The following is a 20,101-nucleotide window of genomic DNA, read 5'->3' on the forward strand; positions in this document are numbered from 1 at the left end:
TTATAATTTTCTAGCATTTTAATACTTATTTTTTTAAATTGTGATTACAGTTTCTCCGTACAGAATGAAGAAATAGCTGGTTTACTGACTGCAATATATAGATGGTACAAATGTTCTGTTCTGCTATTTTTCAGATTGTTGATGAGCTGGGGAATATAAAATTCTGCATTGATGCAAACCAGGCTGGAAGCGGGAACTGGCTAAAGTACATACGTTCAGCACACTCCTACAACCAGCAAAATTTAGTAGCGTGTCAGATTAATGACCAGGTGAGTTGTCTTCATGGAACTGATACCAGAATCCTGTTGTGAAGCGATGCCTTTTGATCGAACTCCATGTACAAAGCTAGGTGCAATTGTCTGGAAAGAATTTCACAATGAAAATACAGCATCAGACATATTAAAGGAAAGATTGAATGTTGCAACACCACAAAGAGCTGGAAGTTAGCAGTGTTAAAATGCCAAAACATGCTTGGTTAATGTATGTTTTTTTTGTATTATATGTTGTGTGTTAGTCAACCTGAGAGAGAAGCCCTGCTGTAAAATAGGGCTGACTGGAACATCTTATGTAAATAGCTTTTAAATTCATTTGTAAGCCTACACTTGGGTTTGAAAGTCATGAGGCAGCTGGTGCAAAGAAAGGCTTATTTAAAAGCAGAGTATTCACTCTTCCTTTTGCAATATCAACATGGGAATAAACAACAAACATTCCATAGATTATAAGAAAGAACTGCCTGTGCAATCATAAATCTAATTAAACATAATTCTTAACAAAGCACCATTTCCATTTACCAAAGGATTGTCAGCTTATGAGATGTTTCTTTTCTGATGCTCACATCTTGGTGTAAAAATGTTGCACCTTATGTCCCTGGACCTGCTGCATTTTGCTTATTGCCATAGTAGGTCTACTTGGATGCAATCTCACTTACTCTCCACTTGGTCTTGGATCACCTGGACAACGGCAATACTTATCTCAAGTTGGTGTTTATTGATCATAGCTCAGCGTTCAATGCAATCATACCCTCAGTTCTAATCTATGAGTTCCAAAACCTGGTCCTCTGTATCTCCCTCTGCAACTGGATGCTTGACTTACTCACTGGAAGTCTACAGTCAGTGCAGATTGGAAGTAACATCTCCTCACCGGCACACCTCAAGCATGCATGATGAACCCACCTCTCTACTCCCTCTACACCTGTGACTGTGTGACTAGGCACAGCTCAAAAGCCATCTATGGATTTGCCAGTCGTTGGCATCTCATAAATTGGCAATCCTTTGGTAAATGGAAATGATGCTACATGAAGAAATACGTTTAGTTAAGCTTATGATTGTTGGCAGAATTTAATGGTGCTGAGGAGGCATACGGAAGTGAGCTAGATCAGCTGGTTGAGTGGTGTCTCAACAACAACTTTGTACTCAACATCAGGAAGACCAAGGAATTGATTTTGGACTTCTGGCAGGGTAAGTCGAGGAAACACACCAGTCCTCTTAGAGGGATTAGCAGTGGAAAGGGTGAGCATTTTCAAGTTCCTGGGTGTTAACATCTCTGAAGATCTATCCTGGGTCCAACATATCGATGCAACTACAAAGAAGGCATGACAGCGGCTGTATTTCATTAGGAGTTTGAGGAGACTTGGTGTGCCATCAAAGGCTCCCACAAATTTCTGCAGTTGTACCACGGAAAACATTCTAACTGGTTGCATCACCATCTGACATGGAGGGGCCACTGCACAGAATTGGAAAAGCTGCAGAAAGTTGTAAACTCAATCAGCTTCATCATGGGCACAAGTCTCCCCAGCATCGAGGGCAACTTCAAAATGTCATACCTCAAAAAGATGGCAGACATCATTAAGGACCTTCACCATTCAGGACATGCCCTCTTCTCATTGCTACCATCAAGGAGGGGGTACAGGAGCCTGAAAAGACACACTCAATGATTCAGCAACAGCTTCCTCCCCTCCGCCATCAGGTTTCTGAATGAACAATGAACCCATGAGCACTACTTCTCTATTTTTTTTGCTCTATTCTTGCACTACTTACTTAATTTAATCTTATATACACACGTCCTATTGTAATTTATAGCTTTTTAGTTATGTATCGCAATGTACTGTTGCCACAAAACTGCAAATTTCATGACATGTACCGGCGATATTAAATCTGATTCTGAAATGTGCAACCCCTAGACAGTGTTCTGGGACTGCGTCATCAGCCTTGTCCCCTACTACCAATGTAGTTTCAGTGAGACCTTCTTGATGGGAAATATAGAACAATAATCTTCAAACAGATGTCCAATGACAACTTGCAGGTTCCAGATGCTGGCTTATAGTGCATAATGTTATTACAGCTCAAGGCATCAGAGTTCGGAGTTCAATTTCAGCATCATCTGTTCTCCCCATGACTGTGTGGGGTTCCTCTGGGTGCCCTGCTTTCCTCTCACAATCCAAGGACGGACTGATTGCTCAGTTAATTGATCACTGCAACAATTTCCTGTGATTAGGCTGAAGTTACTTAGCTGGGCTCCTAGGCAGTGTAGCTCTTGGGCCGGAAAGGCCTGGTTTGCTCCGTATCTCTAAACAAAAATTCTGTTGCTAGTCACATTGTGATTCGGTGATATTGAGTTGACAGAATTTTCAGGGGTTGAAACGTCATTTTAAGTACCGGTCTCTCATTGGAGGATAAATTATGCATCACAACTGAGTTGCAGAAGTTTATTAGGAACTATAGATTTAAACTTCAGAACTGGCTTTCCAGTCTCTTGACTATGTACTATTGCAGAAGATAAAGTGGCTTGGACAGCATTTGGGAGCAATTTTAATCTCACCGCCTGTTGAGAAACTGAAGAGTTTAAGAGAATAATGATTTTAAAACCCACCTGCATTTACTCCTCCTCAAAGTCAACAGCTATGATGTAGTGTAAAAGTGGCATTCCACCAGCACCTTAAATTTATTATCGAAGTACATGAATGTCACCGCATACAACCCTGAGAGTGATTTTATTGCAAGCATTCACAGTAAATAGAAGAAACACAACAGAATCAATGAAAACCGCTCCCACCAGAACAGATAAACAATCAACGTGCAAAAGGCAACTAACTGTGCAAAAACAAAAAGAAAAGAAATAAAAATAAAAATTAAATAAATAAATAAGCCCATCAATATTGAGAACATGAGATGAAGAGTCCTTGAAAATGAGTCCACTGGTTCATAGGTCCAAAGGAACATGGGGAACAGTTCAGTGATGGGGTGAGTGAAGTTATCAACTCTGGTTCAAGAGCCTGATGGTTGAGGGGTAACAACTGTCCCTCAACTTAGTGGTGCGGGTCCTAAGGTTCCTGCAGCACCAAGAAGAGAGCATGACCTGTGTGGTGGGGGGTCCTTGATGATGGATGCTGCTTTCCTACAACAGCACTCCATATAGATGTGCTCAAAGTTGGGGAGGGCTTTTCCCTGGATGGCCTGGGCTGTATCCACTACTTCTTGTAGGCTTTTCCATTCAAAGGCATTGGTGTTAAAAGGCCAATATGCAACCAATTAATACACTGTCCACCACACATCTATAGAAAATGGTCAAAATTTTAGATGAATTGCCGAATCTTTGCAAACTTCTAAGAAAGTAAAGGCACTGTTGTGCTTTCTTTGTTATGGCACTTACGTGCAGGGCCCAGGACAGGTCCCCTGAAATGATAACACCAAGGAATGTAAAGTTTCTGACACTCTCCACTTCTGATCCCCTGATGAGGACTGGCTCATAGACATCTGGTTTCCTCCACCTGAAGAAGTTCTTGTGGCGCCATTTGATCAGATTTTCAATCTCCCTCTTACATGCTGATTCATCACCACCTTTGATTTGGCCAACGACAGTGGTGTCATCAGCAAACTTAAATATGGTCTTGGAGCTGTGCTTAGCCTCACAGACATTAGTATTAAATGACTAGAGCAGGGGGCTAAGCACACAGCCTTGTGGTGCACCTGTGCTGATGGAAATTGTGGAGGAGATATTGTTGCCAATTCGAACTGACTGGGGTCAGCAAGTGAAGAAATCAAGGATCCAGTTGCACAAGGAGGTTTGGACACCTAGGTCTTGGAACTTATTGATTAGTTTTGAGGGGATGATAATATTGAATGCTGAGCTGCAGTCAATGGAGAGCATCTTGATGTATGCATCTTCATTATCCAGATATTCTAAGGTTGAGTGGAGGGCCAAAAAAATGGCATTTGCTGTTAACCTGTTGTAACAGTAGGCAAATTGTTGTGCATCCAAGTCAGTTTTCAGGCAGGAGTTGATATGTTTCATCGCCAACCTCTCAAAACACTTCATCACAGTGGATATAAGCCAATTGAACAGTCATTGAGGCAGGTTACCATGTTCTTTTTATGCACTGGTATAATTGAAGTCTGTTTGAAGCAGGTGGGTACCTTAGATTGCAAAAGCAAGAGGTTAAAGCTATTGGTGAACACTTCAGCCAGTTGATCAGCACAGGTCTTTAGTACTTGGCCAGGTACTCCATCTGGCTAGATGCTCTCTGTGGGTTTGGCTTCTTGAGGGATGCTCTCACATCAGCCCCAAAGACTGAAATCACCCTGATAATCAGGGACTATGGCAGTTCGTGAAGGTGCCTCATATTTTGATGGTCAAAGCAAGAGTAAAAGGCATTGAGTTCATCTGGGATTCCAGCCAACAAATTCTGTTAAAAAATCTTTTGTTTTCAGCTGGGATTTGTAGACCTCATAGAATCCATAATGGATCATTGGAGTTATGTTTTTATTTATCTACCATTAGTGTTCTGCCATTTCTATGTTAATATCAGGACACACGGAGTATTTTGTAAACCATGGCTGCAGATTGGTAGCATCACTGCCCTACTAATAAAACAACTGGTGTAAAACTAAGTGTAAACACAAGAGATCGTGCAGATGCTGGAAATCTAGAGGAACACAGTGCTGGAGGAATTCAGCAGGACAGGCCGCATCAATGGAGAGGCACGAATTGTCAACCTTTTGGGTTGAGACCCATCAGGTTGCTGGGTTCCTGCTGAGCTCCTCCACCATTTTGTGTGTGTAAAACTAAATGTGTCCATTAGGGCAAACAATTCCACTTACACTCCTATTTAACCAGTGAATAACTGGTTAAGTGCAATAGACCTTATGACAAAGGAGCATATTTAGGTCATTTGGCCCATTGAGTCTGCTCCGTCATTCAATCATGGTTGATCCTTTTTCTCCCCTCCTATAAGACCATCAGATATAGGAGCAGAATAAAGCCACTTGGCACATCAAGTCTGCTCTTGATCCATTTCCCTTTCGGCCCCGATCTCCTGCTTTCTCCCCATACCCTTTCATGCACTGACTAATTAAGAATCTATCAACCTCCATCTTAAATACACCCAATGATTTAGACTTCACAACCACCTATGGCAATGAATTCCATAGGTTCAGCAATCTCTAGCTAAAAAACGTCCTCCTGATCTCCATTCTAAATGGACAAACCCCCTGGCTGTAGATGCAGTGATTGCTAATTTGGCTAGGCAGCTGGGGGCATTTTTATCCATCACCAAGTACATGAATTTGATATCAGAGCACAAGGGGAAATCCATGGATGGAAATCCAGATGAATGGCAAGGGCAGAAAATGCCGGAAACATAGGAGCAGAGGAACATGCGTCCTGAGATCCAACTTCTGCTGAGTCTTTTGTTTTGCATTAGGTCGAACTGTAAGACTTGCATAAACGTTGCAGAATCCGGGCTTGTGATTTCGAAAATGGCACTTCGCTTCTCTCCACAGTACAATGCTCCTTTCATTTACGCAAGAGATTCTGAAGATGCTGGAAATCCACACACAAAATGCTGGAGGAACTCAGCAGGTCAGGCAGCATCTACAGAAGAGGAATAAAGAGCCGATGTTTTGGGCCAGGACCCTTCATCGGTCAGGGCCTCAGCTCTTCATTCCTCTCCGTGGACGCTGCCCGACCTGCTGAGTTCCTCCAACGTTTTGTGTGCGTGGCTTTGGACTTCCAGCATCTGTAGAGTTTCTCATGTTTACGTTCTGTGTGTGTGTTGCTCCTTCCATTTAAATTTGATATAGAATAAAGAGTAATTCAGCATTGGAAAGTAGAAACCGTTGGGAACACCCGTCCATCAAGCACCACAGAGGAGAAAGTTAACCCTACAGGTCTTGCACTTAATATTTGATGTTCCCCAGACACAGCTTACTTATGAAATGTCCACCTTGATCCAGCTCCATTCTCTGGCCGTTTGGCCTGCCCACTCACCTCCTGCTACCGCTCTCCTTGATAACCATGTCTTCAGCTGCCCTCCCACATCCAGCCCAGCTCCAGAATTCCTTCCTAAGCCCACCTATTTCCATTACCTTTTTAATGAGACTCTTTAAAACCCAACAGCAATCTCCAGGTCTTTTCTCAGCTGGGCTATTGTGTTCCTAATGCCTCTGCTAATCGTTCTTTTAAGGGAACGAAACGCGGCTGTAAGCAGTGCTTCTGTGAACCGGCTCATTTGCGGGGTTTCTAAATCACTACTCACAGGATATTACATTGGGACTTTGCAAACGTGCGCTACTTTGAATAGAACCTGCGATTTGAAAATTATGAAAATCCATAGGAAAGCATCCCAGAGGATTCCAAACCTATTAAGACTTCGTCACAGGGAATTGTATTATTTGTGTAAGATTTAAGGGGGAGAGGGAACCTGATTTCACGCTGGAATGTGCTGCCAAAAACAGAACTCGTCAACAAGGCAGCCCAGTAAAGCAATTTAAAGCGGCAGAGTGCTGGCGTCCCAGAGCTACCGTCACTCGAACTTTATTCGGGTAAGGCTCTTGGTTGGAGTCAGTTCAGCCACGCCTGTAAGCAAGCGGGTACCGTCTTTCTCACTATGGGTTCCAGTGCGCGGGCGATTGATGGCAGTGTCTTGCGGAATAATAGGTGTTGTCCCGCAGTCTGTGATGAAGGTGAATTTCTAGTGAGATCTGTCTGGGGGAGTGGGAACCGGGGTGGAATGAAAGGAACGTAATTCCGTCAGTAACCACCAGCTGAAAACTTGTTGTGGGGAGTTTCTTATAAAAACTTGGTATGAAAGTCAGCCACTCATTAACTTAGCAAGGTCTTAAACGGCTTAAGTTTAGAATGGGCGAACAGCTGTAATCAAAAGACGGAAAGGGATATTGAACTTCCGCGCGTTAAGAACTTTCAGGATAACGCCATCAATAGTAACTAATAGCTTCAAAGGGTTAATTTGATATCAGTTAGCGGTTATTGTCTCCATCGTTTTGACATCATCTGAATCCCTGAGTCTCAGTAATTCCGTGGCCGAACACACGACAGCAAATATGTTGCCCCGTAATAAACCCCGGACAACAAACGCACTTGCAAACGTACGTTAATCGTCACTTTATATCCCTCGGCCAGACGACAAGGAGTCGATGTAATCCAGTGACAATGATGAATGTAACATCTGCTGGAAAACTGCGGAGGATCTGGGTGCTCTTCAGAAGTGAGGGGTTCTCGAGGGCCAGCCAGCTGGAAGCTATGAATGGGTCTGTGTGCGAGGTAGCTGTCAGCTCCGAATGATTGATAACTGAGAACTATAAAGATCAGAGCCTTCAAATTCACACTGCACATCCAGAGGGCCTGAGACCACGACATCATACTTTAATATTCAGTCAAACAGACTTTTAAAGTGCTTATTCAACGAGGGGAAATCTTGGTCTTGAATTACCAACATTTGCTTAAATTGCATTACAGCTAAGATGATTCCCTAGCCAAAAAAAAAAGCGTCTGGACTTTCTGGTCTAGTTTGTATTGTGAGTCACTCGCAATTTGCATTTTAATCAAGTGATTTTAAACCAAGACGTTTTGAAACGCATCTTCTTGATGATCCATGCAAAGATTCCAACATCTCAAAATGTTTAATATTCTCATACCTGCATTAAATAACTCCGAGGTGACCGTGGGCGCTTTGCGTTGTTAGTGCTATATGAATGCAAGTTGCTCTTGTGAATCAGGTCCACTTCAATAGTAACTCAGTTACAGGTTTTGCTGAGCCTATCAATAGGAGATTGAGCAGAAGGCGGGATCCGAACAATCCCATGTACTAAAAATATCTGGAATGGATAAGCATCCCTTAAGCAGAAATAAGTGGTCAAGTAAGGTGCATGGACCATGGAACTTTTTGCCAATGTCCCTTCAGATAATCTGCCAGATCATTAGAATCTGTAGTTGTTGATTTATTCATGTGTGTTTTCAGCTGTGACAACAGTGCTTTCCATTGGGGACTGCATTTCAGTGGATGGAAACAGGAGTTCCATAGACTATTAGTGTATGGGGAATTCCCGGTGGATATTAATGTTTCCAAAAAAAACCCCCAGTTTGCACCAGTATTTGCTTGAAATCTAGGAGAGTGTGTAGGTTCCCAGGGGACCCCCCCCCCCAGAAAGATTTAAATATAGTTTTCATCTCGACTCTAGAGCAATGATGGCTTTTAATTCGCAGAGGTCCGCATCTGTTTTCTCTTTGAAGTGCTATGAAACGTTCATGATGTTTTAAGGCAGCAACTCACCACAAAGAACAGAATGGGAATTGCAGTCTCTGACAGTATTTTTATGAACTGAGTATATAGTGCAGTAGGGTTTTCATACACTATTGCACCAAGCACTGCTGTTCTCTGAGAGTTTCTGCCTGCAATAAAGGAAGTTCTGGTTACAGCTCCACCTCTGTTCAAAGTTCAAAGTAAATTTTATTATCAGAGTACATATGTCACCATGTACAACCCTGAGATTCTTTTTACTGCGGGCATACTTTGCAACCTATAGGATAGTAATTATAGCAGTGGAAGACCACATAGAGCGTGGAAGACAACAAACTGTGCAAGTATGAATATAAATAAATGGCAATAAATGACGAGAATATGAAGTAACAAGAAAAAGAGTCCTCCAAGTGTGATCATTAGTTGTGGAAACATCTCGATAGATGAGTGCAGAACCTTTCGTTCAAAAGCCTGATGGTTGAGGGGTAGTAACCGTTCTTGAAGCTGGTGGTGTGAGTCCTGAGGCCCTTGTACCTTCTGCCTGATGGCAGCAGCAAGAAAAGAGCATGGCCTGGGTGGTGAGGATCTTCGATGATGGATTCTGCTTTCTAGCATTTCACATAGATGTGCTCAGTCGTTGGGGGGGGGGGCTTTACCCACGATGTACTGATATGTTGGGTTTATTTGCTCATGGAAGCAGATTTATAAAGAAAACTATGTCAGTGTTTGAGGGAATAGCAGAACAGTGTTTGTGCGTGAGGGGAACAGAGGGCATTCTTAGAATGGACCAATGTGAAGGGGAGGTAGTGGAAGTGCCAGATGCATCAGTGACTCCAATAAATGTGTTTGGACTCAGCTATTTCTCCTGCAGTGGAAAGTATAAAGTTGTTCCTTAGGCTGACCAACGTTGTTGAAATTCCCGGAGATAACACAGAACAAAGAAGCATGGCGGGGTGAGAAGAGAAAGATGATGTATTTTTGCTGGCAGTAAGTTGGTGAGGCTCTTCAGTATAGGAACTACAGATGAGCCGCCTCAATGGGCTACGCTGAAAGCCTGAAGGTATTGTGTAATTTGATTTTGTTGGCAATTTTTGAGGGCTGCAAGTTTGGCATATTCAGGGTCTAGCGAAAGCGGTTGGCATATATTTGGCCATGCTAAAAACTATAGCAAATGGGAGCAATCTCTAGATGACATTGACCATTCCATAATCACTGACTGTGCAGCCTGGTTAATGACAAAATTATGGAAAAACTATTTAAGGTGTAGATACTACATTTTATGGAGCCAGCAGGCTGGCACCCATGTGAAATGTTGCTGAAGAGTATGAGGGAGATTTGGATGAAATTCTAGATTGTATACATTAAGCAATTGTAAAAGATGATATTGGTAATGACATCTTCTTTATTGATGGAACTGGGTTGTGTGGAGTAAAAAAACAACGGTGGTGGGACATTTGTCGGTGATAATAATTTGAAGGGGATAAGTGCAACTGAAATGAAGATCTGTCACGGGGTGAGGGTGGGGGGGCATACGACATACAACACAGACAGGAATTCTACAGACACGCAGGGCAACTACAAGAATTAATGGTGTATTTCCTGCCACGGAAACAGACGCACAGCACTATATTGATCATAAGACCATAGTTACAACAAATAACCATCTATTCAAGCAAAAAATTGTTCCACAGTTTCACCCTGTTGAGGCGTTGCACTTCTCAGGAAATGGTTAATGTAACATCGAGAGTGAGAGAATGCAGGGAAATCTGCCAGTGATTGTGGTCTTTTGCTTGAGATTACTTAAACGGATGAGAAAGTACTGGGTAGTGAACATTGCATTGACTCAGCACCTGAAGGCCTTGAGAAGCTTTAACTACAGTAAGACAATCTCTTCGTCAGTTCTTGCAGTGGTATTGTTGACCATAATACTCAGACTTACAAATGCTTGTGATTTAATCCCATTTAATATTGGGTAGTGCTGGTACTTAATGCCCATAAAGTAGATTGGAGGAGAAGCTGGTTAGACAAGGGTGTCAATATTACTCCCCTCGCAGCTTGCTTCATAAAATCCTACAAATACAAAGATGAACAAGCCAGCATCATTGTCCCCTCCCATGTAAAAATCCTGTTTTGAAGACCTAGTTATACCTGTGCTGGGCAGGCAACATTATTCAAATGCCTGATACAAACCCTCTTTGAGCACTGCTATGGGAAGAGATTACCAGGGATTCAAGAGGAAAAGATTCAAGGATGTTCTCAAAGCCTCCGTGAAGAAACACAATTTTCCCACTGGCTCCTAAAAATCTCCAGACAATTCTAAATGGAAAATCAATGATATTGAGAAGTTTGATGCCGCTGCAGAACGTCAGGAGGAACAAACCATTCAAAATCTATCCGCCCATCCACCCTTCAGCTGTTATCTGCAGTTCCCACGTTGGCCTCATGAGTCACATCAGAACCCATAAATTGGAGAGGAAGTCAGTTATCCTCAATCTTGAGGAAATACCTAGGTTAAGAAAAAACAGAATATGCTTAAAACAGAACCATTAATAGTGAGCAGTATCTGCTGCCAACTTTGCAAAGATTAATTGTGAATTTGTATGCTGTCAGTACTTTAGCCAGCTTGAATTCTGTCATGCCTTCACCTCGTTAAATGTGGTCTCCAGAAGTTAGAACCACCTGACGATTAAAACACAAAAGAGATTGCTTACCTGAACCAAGCTACCATATGGAGTTCAGTAAGCCCGATGGATTTTTCATTTGGTGACATTCAAAATGCCGCAAAAGATTCTGAGATTTCTATGCAATCAGGATGATACGCTTATCACCATAAACAGGGGAACATCTGAGGGTGCTTGGAGAAGCTCAAAAGAACGATGTCTGAGGGAGATGGAACAAGTGTATGCTCAGGCAATCAGATCACTGACTTGAAGAAATCAGCAAGATTAAGCAGAGAAGGTGGTGTCTGCAAGGCCATCAACATGGCTGAGCTTAAGTCCTTCCTTGAAATGCTTCAGTACTTCTCAAAGTCTCTATCAAGCTTGACCAACTCATTGAGTCATAGGATGTTGCACAGGGGGCAGCTCTGTCTTTGTTATAAAGCATGTGTGCTTCCTGGACCCGCAGCTCCACTGAGAACGGTAGCATAGTGGTTAGCACAACGCTTTACAGTAGCAGCAACTGGGTTCAATTCCACGTGCTTCCTGGACCACCACCTTCATTGAGAACGGTAGCGTAGCGGTTAGCACAACACTTTACCAGCGGCCCAGATTCATTTCCCACCGGTGGCCATAAGGACTTCTTATGCATTCTCCCTGTGACCACATGGTGCTCCAGTTTCCTCCCACAGTTCAAAGATGTAATGGTTAGTAGGTTAATTGGTCATTGTAAGTTATCCAATGCTAGGGTTGTACTGGGGTGGGGGGGTGGTGTCACCGGGTGAAGCAGTTCAAAGGGCCAGAAGGGCCTATCCTAAGCTGTATCTCAATAAATAAATACATAAATCTACACCCAGATCAAGGAAGAGGCTCTAACTATCATTTTGGGGGTTACTATATTTCAGATGTTTTTTGATCAGCAGCATTTCCACTCTTGTCATGAAGCATAATCTATTGATTACAGCTTTTGGATTAGAGACAATCATTCTTATGTGACCAGAACAATGGGCCTTCCTTCTATCACAACTGGGTACTTCATGGCAAACCAGAATTCTCAAAAAGATGTGCTGAAATGTTTGCCTCAGAGCTACACAATCATTAACGTAGAAGAGGACAATTTTCAGTTGCAAGTGGTTGATATTTTTGGTAGCAGTTAAAGAGATTTGTCAGATCTATCTGTTTAAATATTCCTTTGAAGTAGGTCTATGGATAGTCCTTGCTTAAGTTAAATAAAGGATTCGTTTATTCAGTCTGTGCCATGTCGTATGTCGTGGACCTCGACCGTGATTGATCTTGGCAAATTTTTCTCCAAAAGTGCCTTCTTCTGGACAGTGTCTTTACAAGATGGGTGACCCCAGGCATTACCAATCCTCTTCAGAGTTTGTCCACCTGGCGTCATTGGTCGCATAACCAGAACTTGTGATATACACCAGCTGCTCATACGACCATTCACCACCCACTCCGAGAAACGTGACCCTGATCAGGGGTCGGGGGGGGGGGGATTGCTGCACCTTGCCCAAGGTGACCTGCAGGCTAGTGGAGGGCAGGAGCACCTTACACCTCCTTTGGTAGAGAAATATCTCCATCCAGCCATCCAAAATAAAGAATAAGGATGGTAATTAGAAGTAAGACTCACAGGTTCCTGACTCCACTCCAGCCAAACACCATCTATTGATATTTCAAGTACAAAGCACCAAGTGCCGACCAATTCATGATTGATAAATAGGATTCACGGGGTGCCACAGAAGAGAACTGTGGAGGAAGGTACAGTGTTTATCTGCAGTCCCGGTAATACATGGCTGACCTTACGAGTACACAGACCTATAGATCGGAAATTAGCAAATCACAAGCACGAGGTGTGGGGATCAATTAATACGTGAACATGATACCCAAAAAGGCAATGCAGGAGAATGGGGTTGAGAGGGAAAGTAAATCAGCCATGATTGAATGGTGGAGCAGACTTGATGGGCCAAGTTCTGCTCCAATGTTTGTTGGGTCTTAAAAGATAGTGATCAAGTACATAGATGTGAGCTAACAGGATGTTTGCTGTGATGGGGCCATCACACATGTCAGGAAGCACAGGAAACCATGACTAGCTTATGACAGACTTAGTTATGAAACCAGGCTATGACAAACATCCTACAAAAGGAGCTCATCTACAGAGGAGCATGTGCCTGGGATAGATACTTCTTTTGAGGAGATCTCGGAGGTTAGGGATTCAAGCACTTCAAATGGATCTGTAACTGTGTATGGAGATGTAAATTTTCAACCTATTGTACAATACACACAGATATACGCCTCCTGGTCCGTTATATCCACACTAACCACTAAGCAAGTATCTGCTTCAACCTAGCTTTCATCCAATATCACCATTAATGTTCCACCCCCCCCCCCACCCCCACCAATTCCCCATCTCTCATGGGAGCGCGAATTAACCAACGAACCAACATGTATTTGGAAGCAGGAGGGAAACCAGTGCACCTGCTGGAGATCCAGGAAGTCAAGAGGAGAACTTGCAAAGTCGAAACAGACAGCGCTGGAGGTCATGAATGAACCTCAGTCTCTGGAGCTGCAAAGTAGCAGCACCAAACATTGCACCCCCCCCCCCCCCGCTCCCAGTCTACATCTATTTACCTAGTTATGCATTCCTGCCGCTACCTGTAAGGAGTTTGTACGATCTCCCCGCTTCCTCTGGGTGCTCCAGTTTCCTCCCACAGTCCAAAGACATACTGGTTGGTAGATTGTAAATTGTCCCTGTGATTTGACAAGGACTAAATCGGGGGATTTGCAGGGTGGAGAGACTTGAAGGCCCAGGAGGGCCTATTCCGTGCTGTATCTCAATAAGTAAGTAAGTAAATAAATAAAGTAAATGTGTAGATGGATGCTTCAGGAGCGAGAAGAACGTTTCCTTGCTATTGAGGTAAACTATAGCCATGGAAAATTCCCTTGTTCTGCTTTAAAATACCACCAAAGGATCTTTCGCACCCTTTTGAAAGAGCAGTTAGGGCACGGTTTAACTTCACATCTAATGGACAGCATCCTTCAGGTTCTGTGCTGGGGTGTTAGCCTAAACCTATGGGCTCAAGGCAAGAGTGGGAGGTACATTCAAGAGTAATGCCAGTTAGCAGAGAGTGAAGCTGATGTGGCTAAAGTTTCTGCTACCTGTAATAGGGAATGTAGAAATGCAAAACCAACCCAAGTTAGAAAGGCAAAGAGCATAATCAGGCTGCAGATTTAAAATGGATGGATCTATAAGTATCTAATTAAGGAAAAAGGTTTTGAATTCAGTGTACTGTGGCTTGAATATGATGAAATGTGATGAAATCACTAAATATGATGAGGATAGGTGAAAGCTTCAGAAAATGGAGGGTGGGTTTTCTTCTTTGGTATAAAATGGAAAGGCACCTGTCTTAGTGATCTTAGTGGCATGTGAGGTGAGAACTTAGCAAATGCTAACATGGTTAAAGTTGAACGGAAAAGACCAAGGCAACACACACAAGATGCCAGAGGAACTCAGCAGGTCAGGCAGCATCCATGGAAATGAACAGTCGACGTTTCGGGCTGAGGCCCTTCCTCACGTCTGGAAAGGAAGGGGAAAAATGTCAGAATAAAAAGGTGTGGGGAGAGCAAGGAGGACTAGCTAGAAAGTGACAGGTGAGGCCAGGTTGGTAGAAAAGATAAAGGGCTGGAGAGGAAGGAATCTGATAAGAGAGGAGAGTGACCAATGGAGAAAGGGGAGAAGGACGCGCATCATGATAGGCAGATGAGAAGAGGTAAGAGGTCAGAGTGGAGGATAGAGGGGAGGATCATTTTTTGATCAGAAGGAGAAATTGATGTTCATGTCATCAGGTTGGAAACCACCCAAACAGAATATAAGGTGCTGCAACTCCACCCTGAGGGTGGCCTCGGAGCTTAAGATGGACTGACGTGTCAGAATGGGAATGGGAATCGGAACTGAAATGTTTGGCCATTGGGAATTTCTGCTCTAGGCAGATGGAGTGGAGGTGCTCGGCGAAGTGGTGCACCAATTTACAATGGGCCTCACCCATGTAGAGGAAGCCGCATTGGGACCACTGGAAACAATAGCTGACCCCAGGAGTTCCGCAGGTGGAGTGTTGCCTCACCTGGAAGGACTGTTTGGGGTCCTGAATGGAGGTGAGTGAGGAGGTGTATGGGCAGGTGTAGCATTTGGGCTGCTTCAGGGATAAGTGCCGGGAGGGATGAATGGACAAGAGAATCATGGAGGGAGTAAAAAGCGGAGGCGGTGGGGGGGGGGGAGGGAAGGTAAATATATGTTTAGTGGTAGGATCCCTTTAGAGATGGCAGACGTTGCAGAGAATAATGCAGAGGCTCATGGGGTGGTCGGTAAGCTCAAAATAAACTCTATCACTGTTAAGGCAGCGCCAAGATGGGGTGACCGTGGATGTCCAGGAAATGGAGAAGGTGCAGGTGAGGGCAGCGTCAATGGTGGAGGAAGCGAAACCCTGTTCTTTGAAGGAGGAGGACATCTCTGATATCCTGGAAAGGAAAACATCATCCTGGGAACAGACGCGGAAAAGACAGGGAAAAAGGAAAAGCATTATTACGGAAACAGGGAGGGAAGAGGTATAGTCTAGATAACTGTGGTAATTGGGAGGTTTTATAAAAGATGTCGCTTGACAATTTGTCTCCAGAGATGGAGCCAGAGGGATCGAGCAAGAGGAGTGAGGTGTCTTTAAAAGACCAAGTTGGAAGTCAGAACAGATGAATAGGAGGGACAAATGTTTCTCTGTGCAAAAAGAACAAGCAATTCCATCACTCTTATAATACTCTCCTTAGCATGCATGGTCTCAAAGTATCAGAACATGATCTCATGTGTAACATGACATAAAGTGGCATCTGTTTCTCATAAGCTTCTATATAGCAGAGTAAATGCATGCAGTGTCTCATCTGCTACTGATCAAAGAATAACAAGATACCAAGTTTGATGCATTCACACTGAACATGCAAAATTGTATCTTAAGAACAACTGTACATCACCAAATTACTGATTACCCTTATAACAAGGAAAATACGGAACGTGTGTGAGAGACGACAAGCGTATTTAAAAATCAGCAGCTTAAAAAGCCGAGACGTTATTTGCCACAAAATGCAACGTTTTATTACATAATACTTTTACTTTGGGGAATGTTAAATTTGTACCACAATTATTTTTACTATTTGTGCAGAATCTATGCATATAATCGCACAATCCTAAGAATCCCCAGCAAATACTGACATACCCTACATAGGGAGCCTGTCCAAATATTACTGCACACGTGCCGGTCCTTTGCAAAAGGTGATGTGCTCCTCGAGACTCTGCAGAAATATTGGCATTCTTCCAGGAATCCTTTGCAAATCTTAACACATCTCTAGGGCCCTCTGATCAGAAAACAATACGAGCTACTTAAACGTAGCAACAGTGCACCGACAAAATTAATGTGTTGAAAGTCAATAATCACACAAAAAAAAACAGAACACCATATTCCGAGAATGAGTTCACTGCAGGCAAAATCCCAAACCTCAGAAAGAGAGAAATGTGATTATCTTGAGAATCGACTGAAATTGCTAATTTAAAAACTTAATCGTACCAACAACTATTTCAACAACTTACTCAAAGGGACTTCAATGTGATTCATAGTTATTAATTTTACTATCAAAAATTCTTGAGTAAATCCACTTCCTCGATTTTAACCTGCCTTAAGCTTCTGCCGGGGAAAACATCTCGTCACATCCTTCGAATACTGCTATTTCTCACATAAGCTATTTTCCCTTCTTATTGTGGACAGGGAAGGCCAATTAGTAGCCAGTTGTTCCGACTCTTCTCCTCTGGGTTATTGCCAGCAAGAACTGGACTGAGTCCACCTAGAGATGATTTCAATAGAGACTTTACTAGTTGGCAGAGAGAGAAGAGCAATCTCAATCATTGTAATGAGCTGAATCCGAATGCGGACATAAAACCAGAGTTTTGCTTCTCAACCCAATCTCGTTGGAGAAATACATTCAAATAAGTGTCTGGGTAAAATAATCTTTCATCATTCTAAGTATTCTGTGCTTCAGGGAATTTCTTGAGAATATCCATCTTGAGCAATGGGAGACACTGGTGTCAGTAATGTTCAACTGTTCCACAATACACTCCGTGGCACTTTCCTGGCAATTCTCCTAGCCAATTCACTATTAAACAAATCCTCAGGTTTGTCAATGGTTGAGACTGTTCAACTGGCTGGCATCCGATGAAGTTTCTGGGATTTGTTATGTGTGGTGTGTTTTCCAGTTCTTCAGTGTCCCTTTTTGACTTCCTGAATCCCATCCCCCCCCAACCAAGAACACAAGTAGGGCTGATTGATCTGAGCCCATGCCACTTAGAAGGTGTGAGAACGTGGTCCCTTGACCTCTTTCCTTTTCTTTCCCTTACTTTCCTACTTTCTGGCTTTCCTCACATTATGCAGTGGGCGAGTTTTAACTGACCCCCATGTTTTATTTATTTCTTGAGGCCCTTCTGGCCCTTCAAGCTATGATGCCCTGTGACCCCCTGATTTAATCCTTGCCTAATCACAGGAGAATTGACAATGACCAACTAACTTACCAACCAGTACATCTTTGGAGGAAACTGGAACAGTTGGAGGAAATCCAGGCAGTCACAGGGAGAACATTCAAATTCCTACAGGCAGGAGCAGGCATTGAACCTGGGTCGCTGGTAATGTAAAGCTTTGTGCTAACCACTACACTGCTGTGCTGCGTTACCATTATTGTCTCAGTATACAGTGGTAGCACAAAGACCCTTTGAATATTTTTCTCTTTATGAAATGTGAACAATCCATTCCCAAATAGTGCTGTACTCCTATGGCCCCCCCCCCCCCCCCACCACTTGTTGAAATTCCAAACAACAGTATCAGCTCTCTATAAATAAACAGTGCAATCATTACATAATGCAATTTGAATTTGCATACAGTTACAGGATTTACTTGTTTGTAAACCAACAAATACAAACAAAATGTAGAAATTCTTTAACTGCCTTGGTTTCTGGGAGTCTACTTTGAAGATCTATTTCCCAGTGACTTTCACATCACTCCATAATAAAAAAAAAGAGATCAAAATATCTTTCCACAAATTAAATTTGATTTTAATTTTATTTAGAGAGATGCAGCACAGTAGGGGTCCTTCAGGCCCAATAAGCCTGTGTTGCCCTATTACACCAGTGTGACCAATTAACCTGCTAATGCATCTTTGGAATGTGGGAGGAAACCGGAGCACCCAGAGGAAACTCACGCGGTCACGGGGAGAACGTACAAACTCCTTACAGGCAGCGGCAGGAATTGAACCTGGGTCGCTGATACTGTAACAGCGTTACGCTAACCGCTAGGCTACCGTGCCACCCGTGATCCCCTTCTTCAAGCATATCCAAACTGAGACGAGAAACAGGAAATGTTGAAAATAGAAAATCAGAGGTAATTTTTCTAATTCAGGAGTAACAGTTAACGTTTCAGGACAACAGCACTTCGTCAGACACGTTAATTCTGCTTTTTTCTCACAGATTCTTTTTCATTTGTTTATTTGTTGAAATGCAGTGCAGAATAGGCCCTTCTGGCCCTTTGAGCTGCACTGCCCAGCGATCCCCCGATTTAACCCAAGCCTAATCACGGGACAAGTTACAATGACCGATTAACCGGTACGTCTTTGGAAACGGAGCGCCTGAAGGAAACCCATGCAGTCGCGGGGGAGAACGTACAAACATATTCACAGGCACCGGCGGGAATTGAACCTGGGCTGCGGGTACTGTAAAGCGTTGTGCTAACCACTACGCTACCATGCCGCCCTGCCTGACACGTTGAGTTTTCCAGCTTTTTCTGTTTTTTTTTTAAATTTCAGAATTCTTGAATAGGTAAGAAAACTGGGATACGATTCCACTACGTCGGCATGGCAGAGTCCTAATCTCAGCCGCAGCTTTGTCTGCAGCAGCGACCCAAATTCGGAAAAACAAAGAAACCCATTTCTCTAGCGTCTTATCAGATTCTCTGATCCCAAGCTGCTTTCTTGTCATTAAATTAAGCTTTGAAGTGCGGTGAGCAGTTGTAATGTGCAGAAAAATGAAGTGGTCATTTTAAATGAAGTAAAGCCTCCCACAGTAATTTCACTATGTGGTCACTACCTTCCTGTTGGTCAGGGCTCAGAGAGCAACAGTCCTCCAGCCACTGTACCATGGACTAAATACAAGCATAATACTCTATAGAGAGCAGAAATCAAACAACAGAATTGCAAAATCAACCAAGTTAGGTCCTAATTGCAACTTAGCACTTACTTTCTCTAACTTCACTGACGGCAAGCTTTGCATTAAAAAAACTGTTTCACTTCTGTGATTAAGTCTTCTTTTGCAGTGCTAGGGGTTCTTAGTACATTGAAGCAATCTCTCAATAACGTACAATATGATCACAATGTGAGGATTAAATACAAAAAAAAACCAGCATTAATGTCCAACACAGTAGCTCATTGTTTCCCAATGAATTGGTTTTGAAGATTTCCTCATGACTTAGTTACCACTGGTTTGTTCCATGAAAGATCACATGAATAGTTTGAGTTCGTACCTCCAAGTGATTTCTTTGTGAAGAACCTAATCGTTTTAAATCCACTACTTACTTATTAAGGCTGCTTCACATTGAAGCTGTGAATGTATTTATTTTCAACATTTAGCGTGCATGTAATTCAGAAAGTTGGAGTCTCCACAGTCTGAATCAGAAAGCAAAGAATGAATAAGCCACTTCCTTTCTCATTGACAAATAACCTACTCATAATCTCAACCCTTACTGCACTATTATCAAGGACTCCCCAACCACAAGACATGGAAGCAGTGACATTTGCATGAACTTCATTAATTTGTAGCCTGCTAATCACTTCT

At 42.9% G+C, this 20,101-nt stretch overlaps 1 protein-coding gene across 10 annotated transcripts in view; it reads left to right on the top strand.

Annotated features, from left to right (window-relative positions):
• The window catches only part of prdm16 (PR domain containing 16), a 716,934-nt gene that overhangs the window by 580,752 nt on the left and 116,081 nt on the right, over positions 1 to 20,101 (top strand). For all 10 annotated transcript variants that reach the window (XM_073032140.1, XM_073032142.1, XM_073032143.1 and 7 more), the window contains exon 3: positions 135 to 269. In XM_073032140.1, coding sequence (XP_072888241.1) covers positions 135 to 269 — 135 coding nt within the window. The remainder of the gene's footprint in view (positions 1 to 134; positions 270 to 20,101) is intronic.

The sequence above is a fragment of the Hemitrygon akajei genome, chromosome 29 (genome assembly GCF_048418815.1).
Source record: "Hemitrygon akajei chromosome 29, sHemAka1.3, whole genome shotgun sequence".
Lineage (NCBI taxonomy): Eukaryota > Metazoa > Chordata > Chondrichthyes > Myliobatiformes > Dasyatidae > Hemitrygon > Hemitrygon akajei.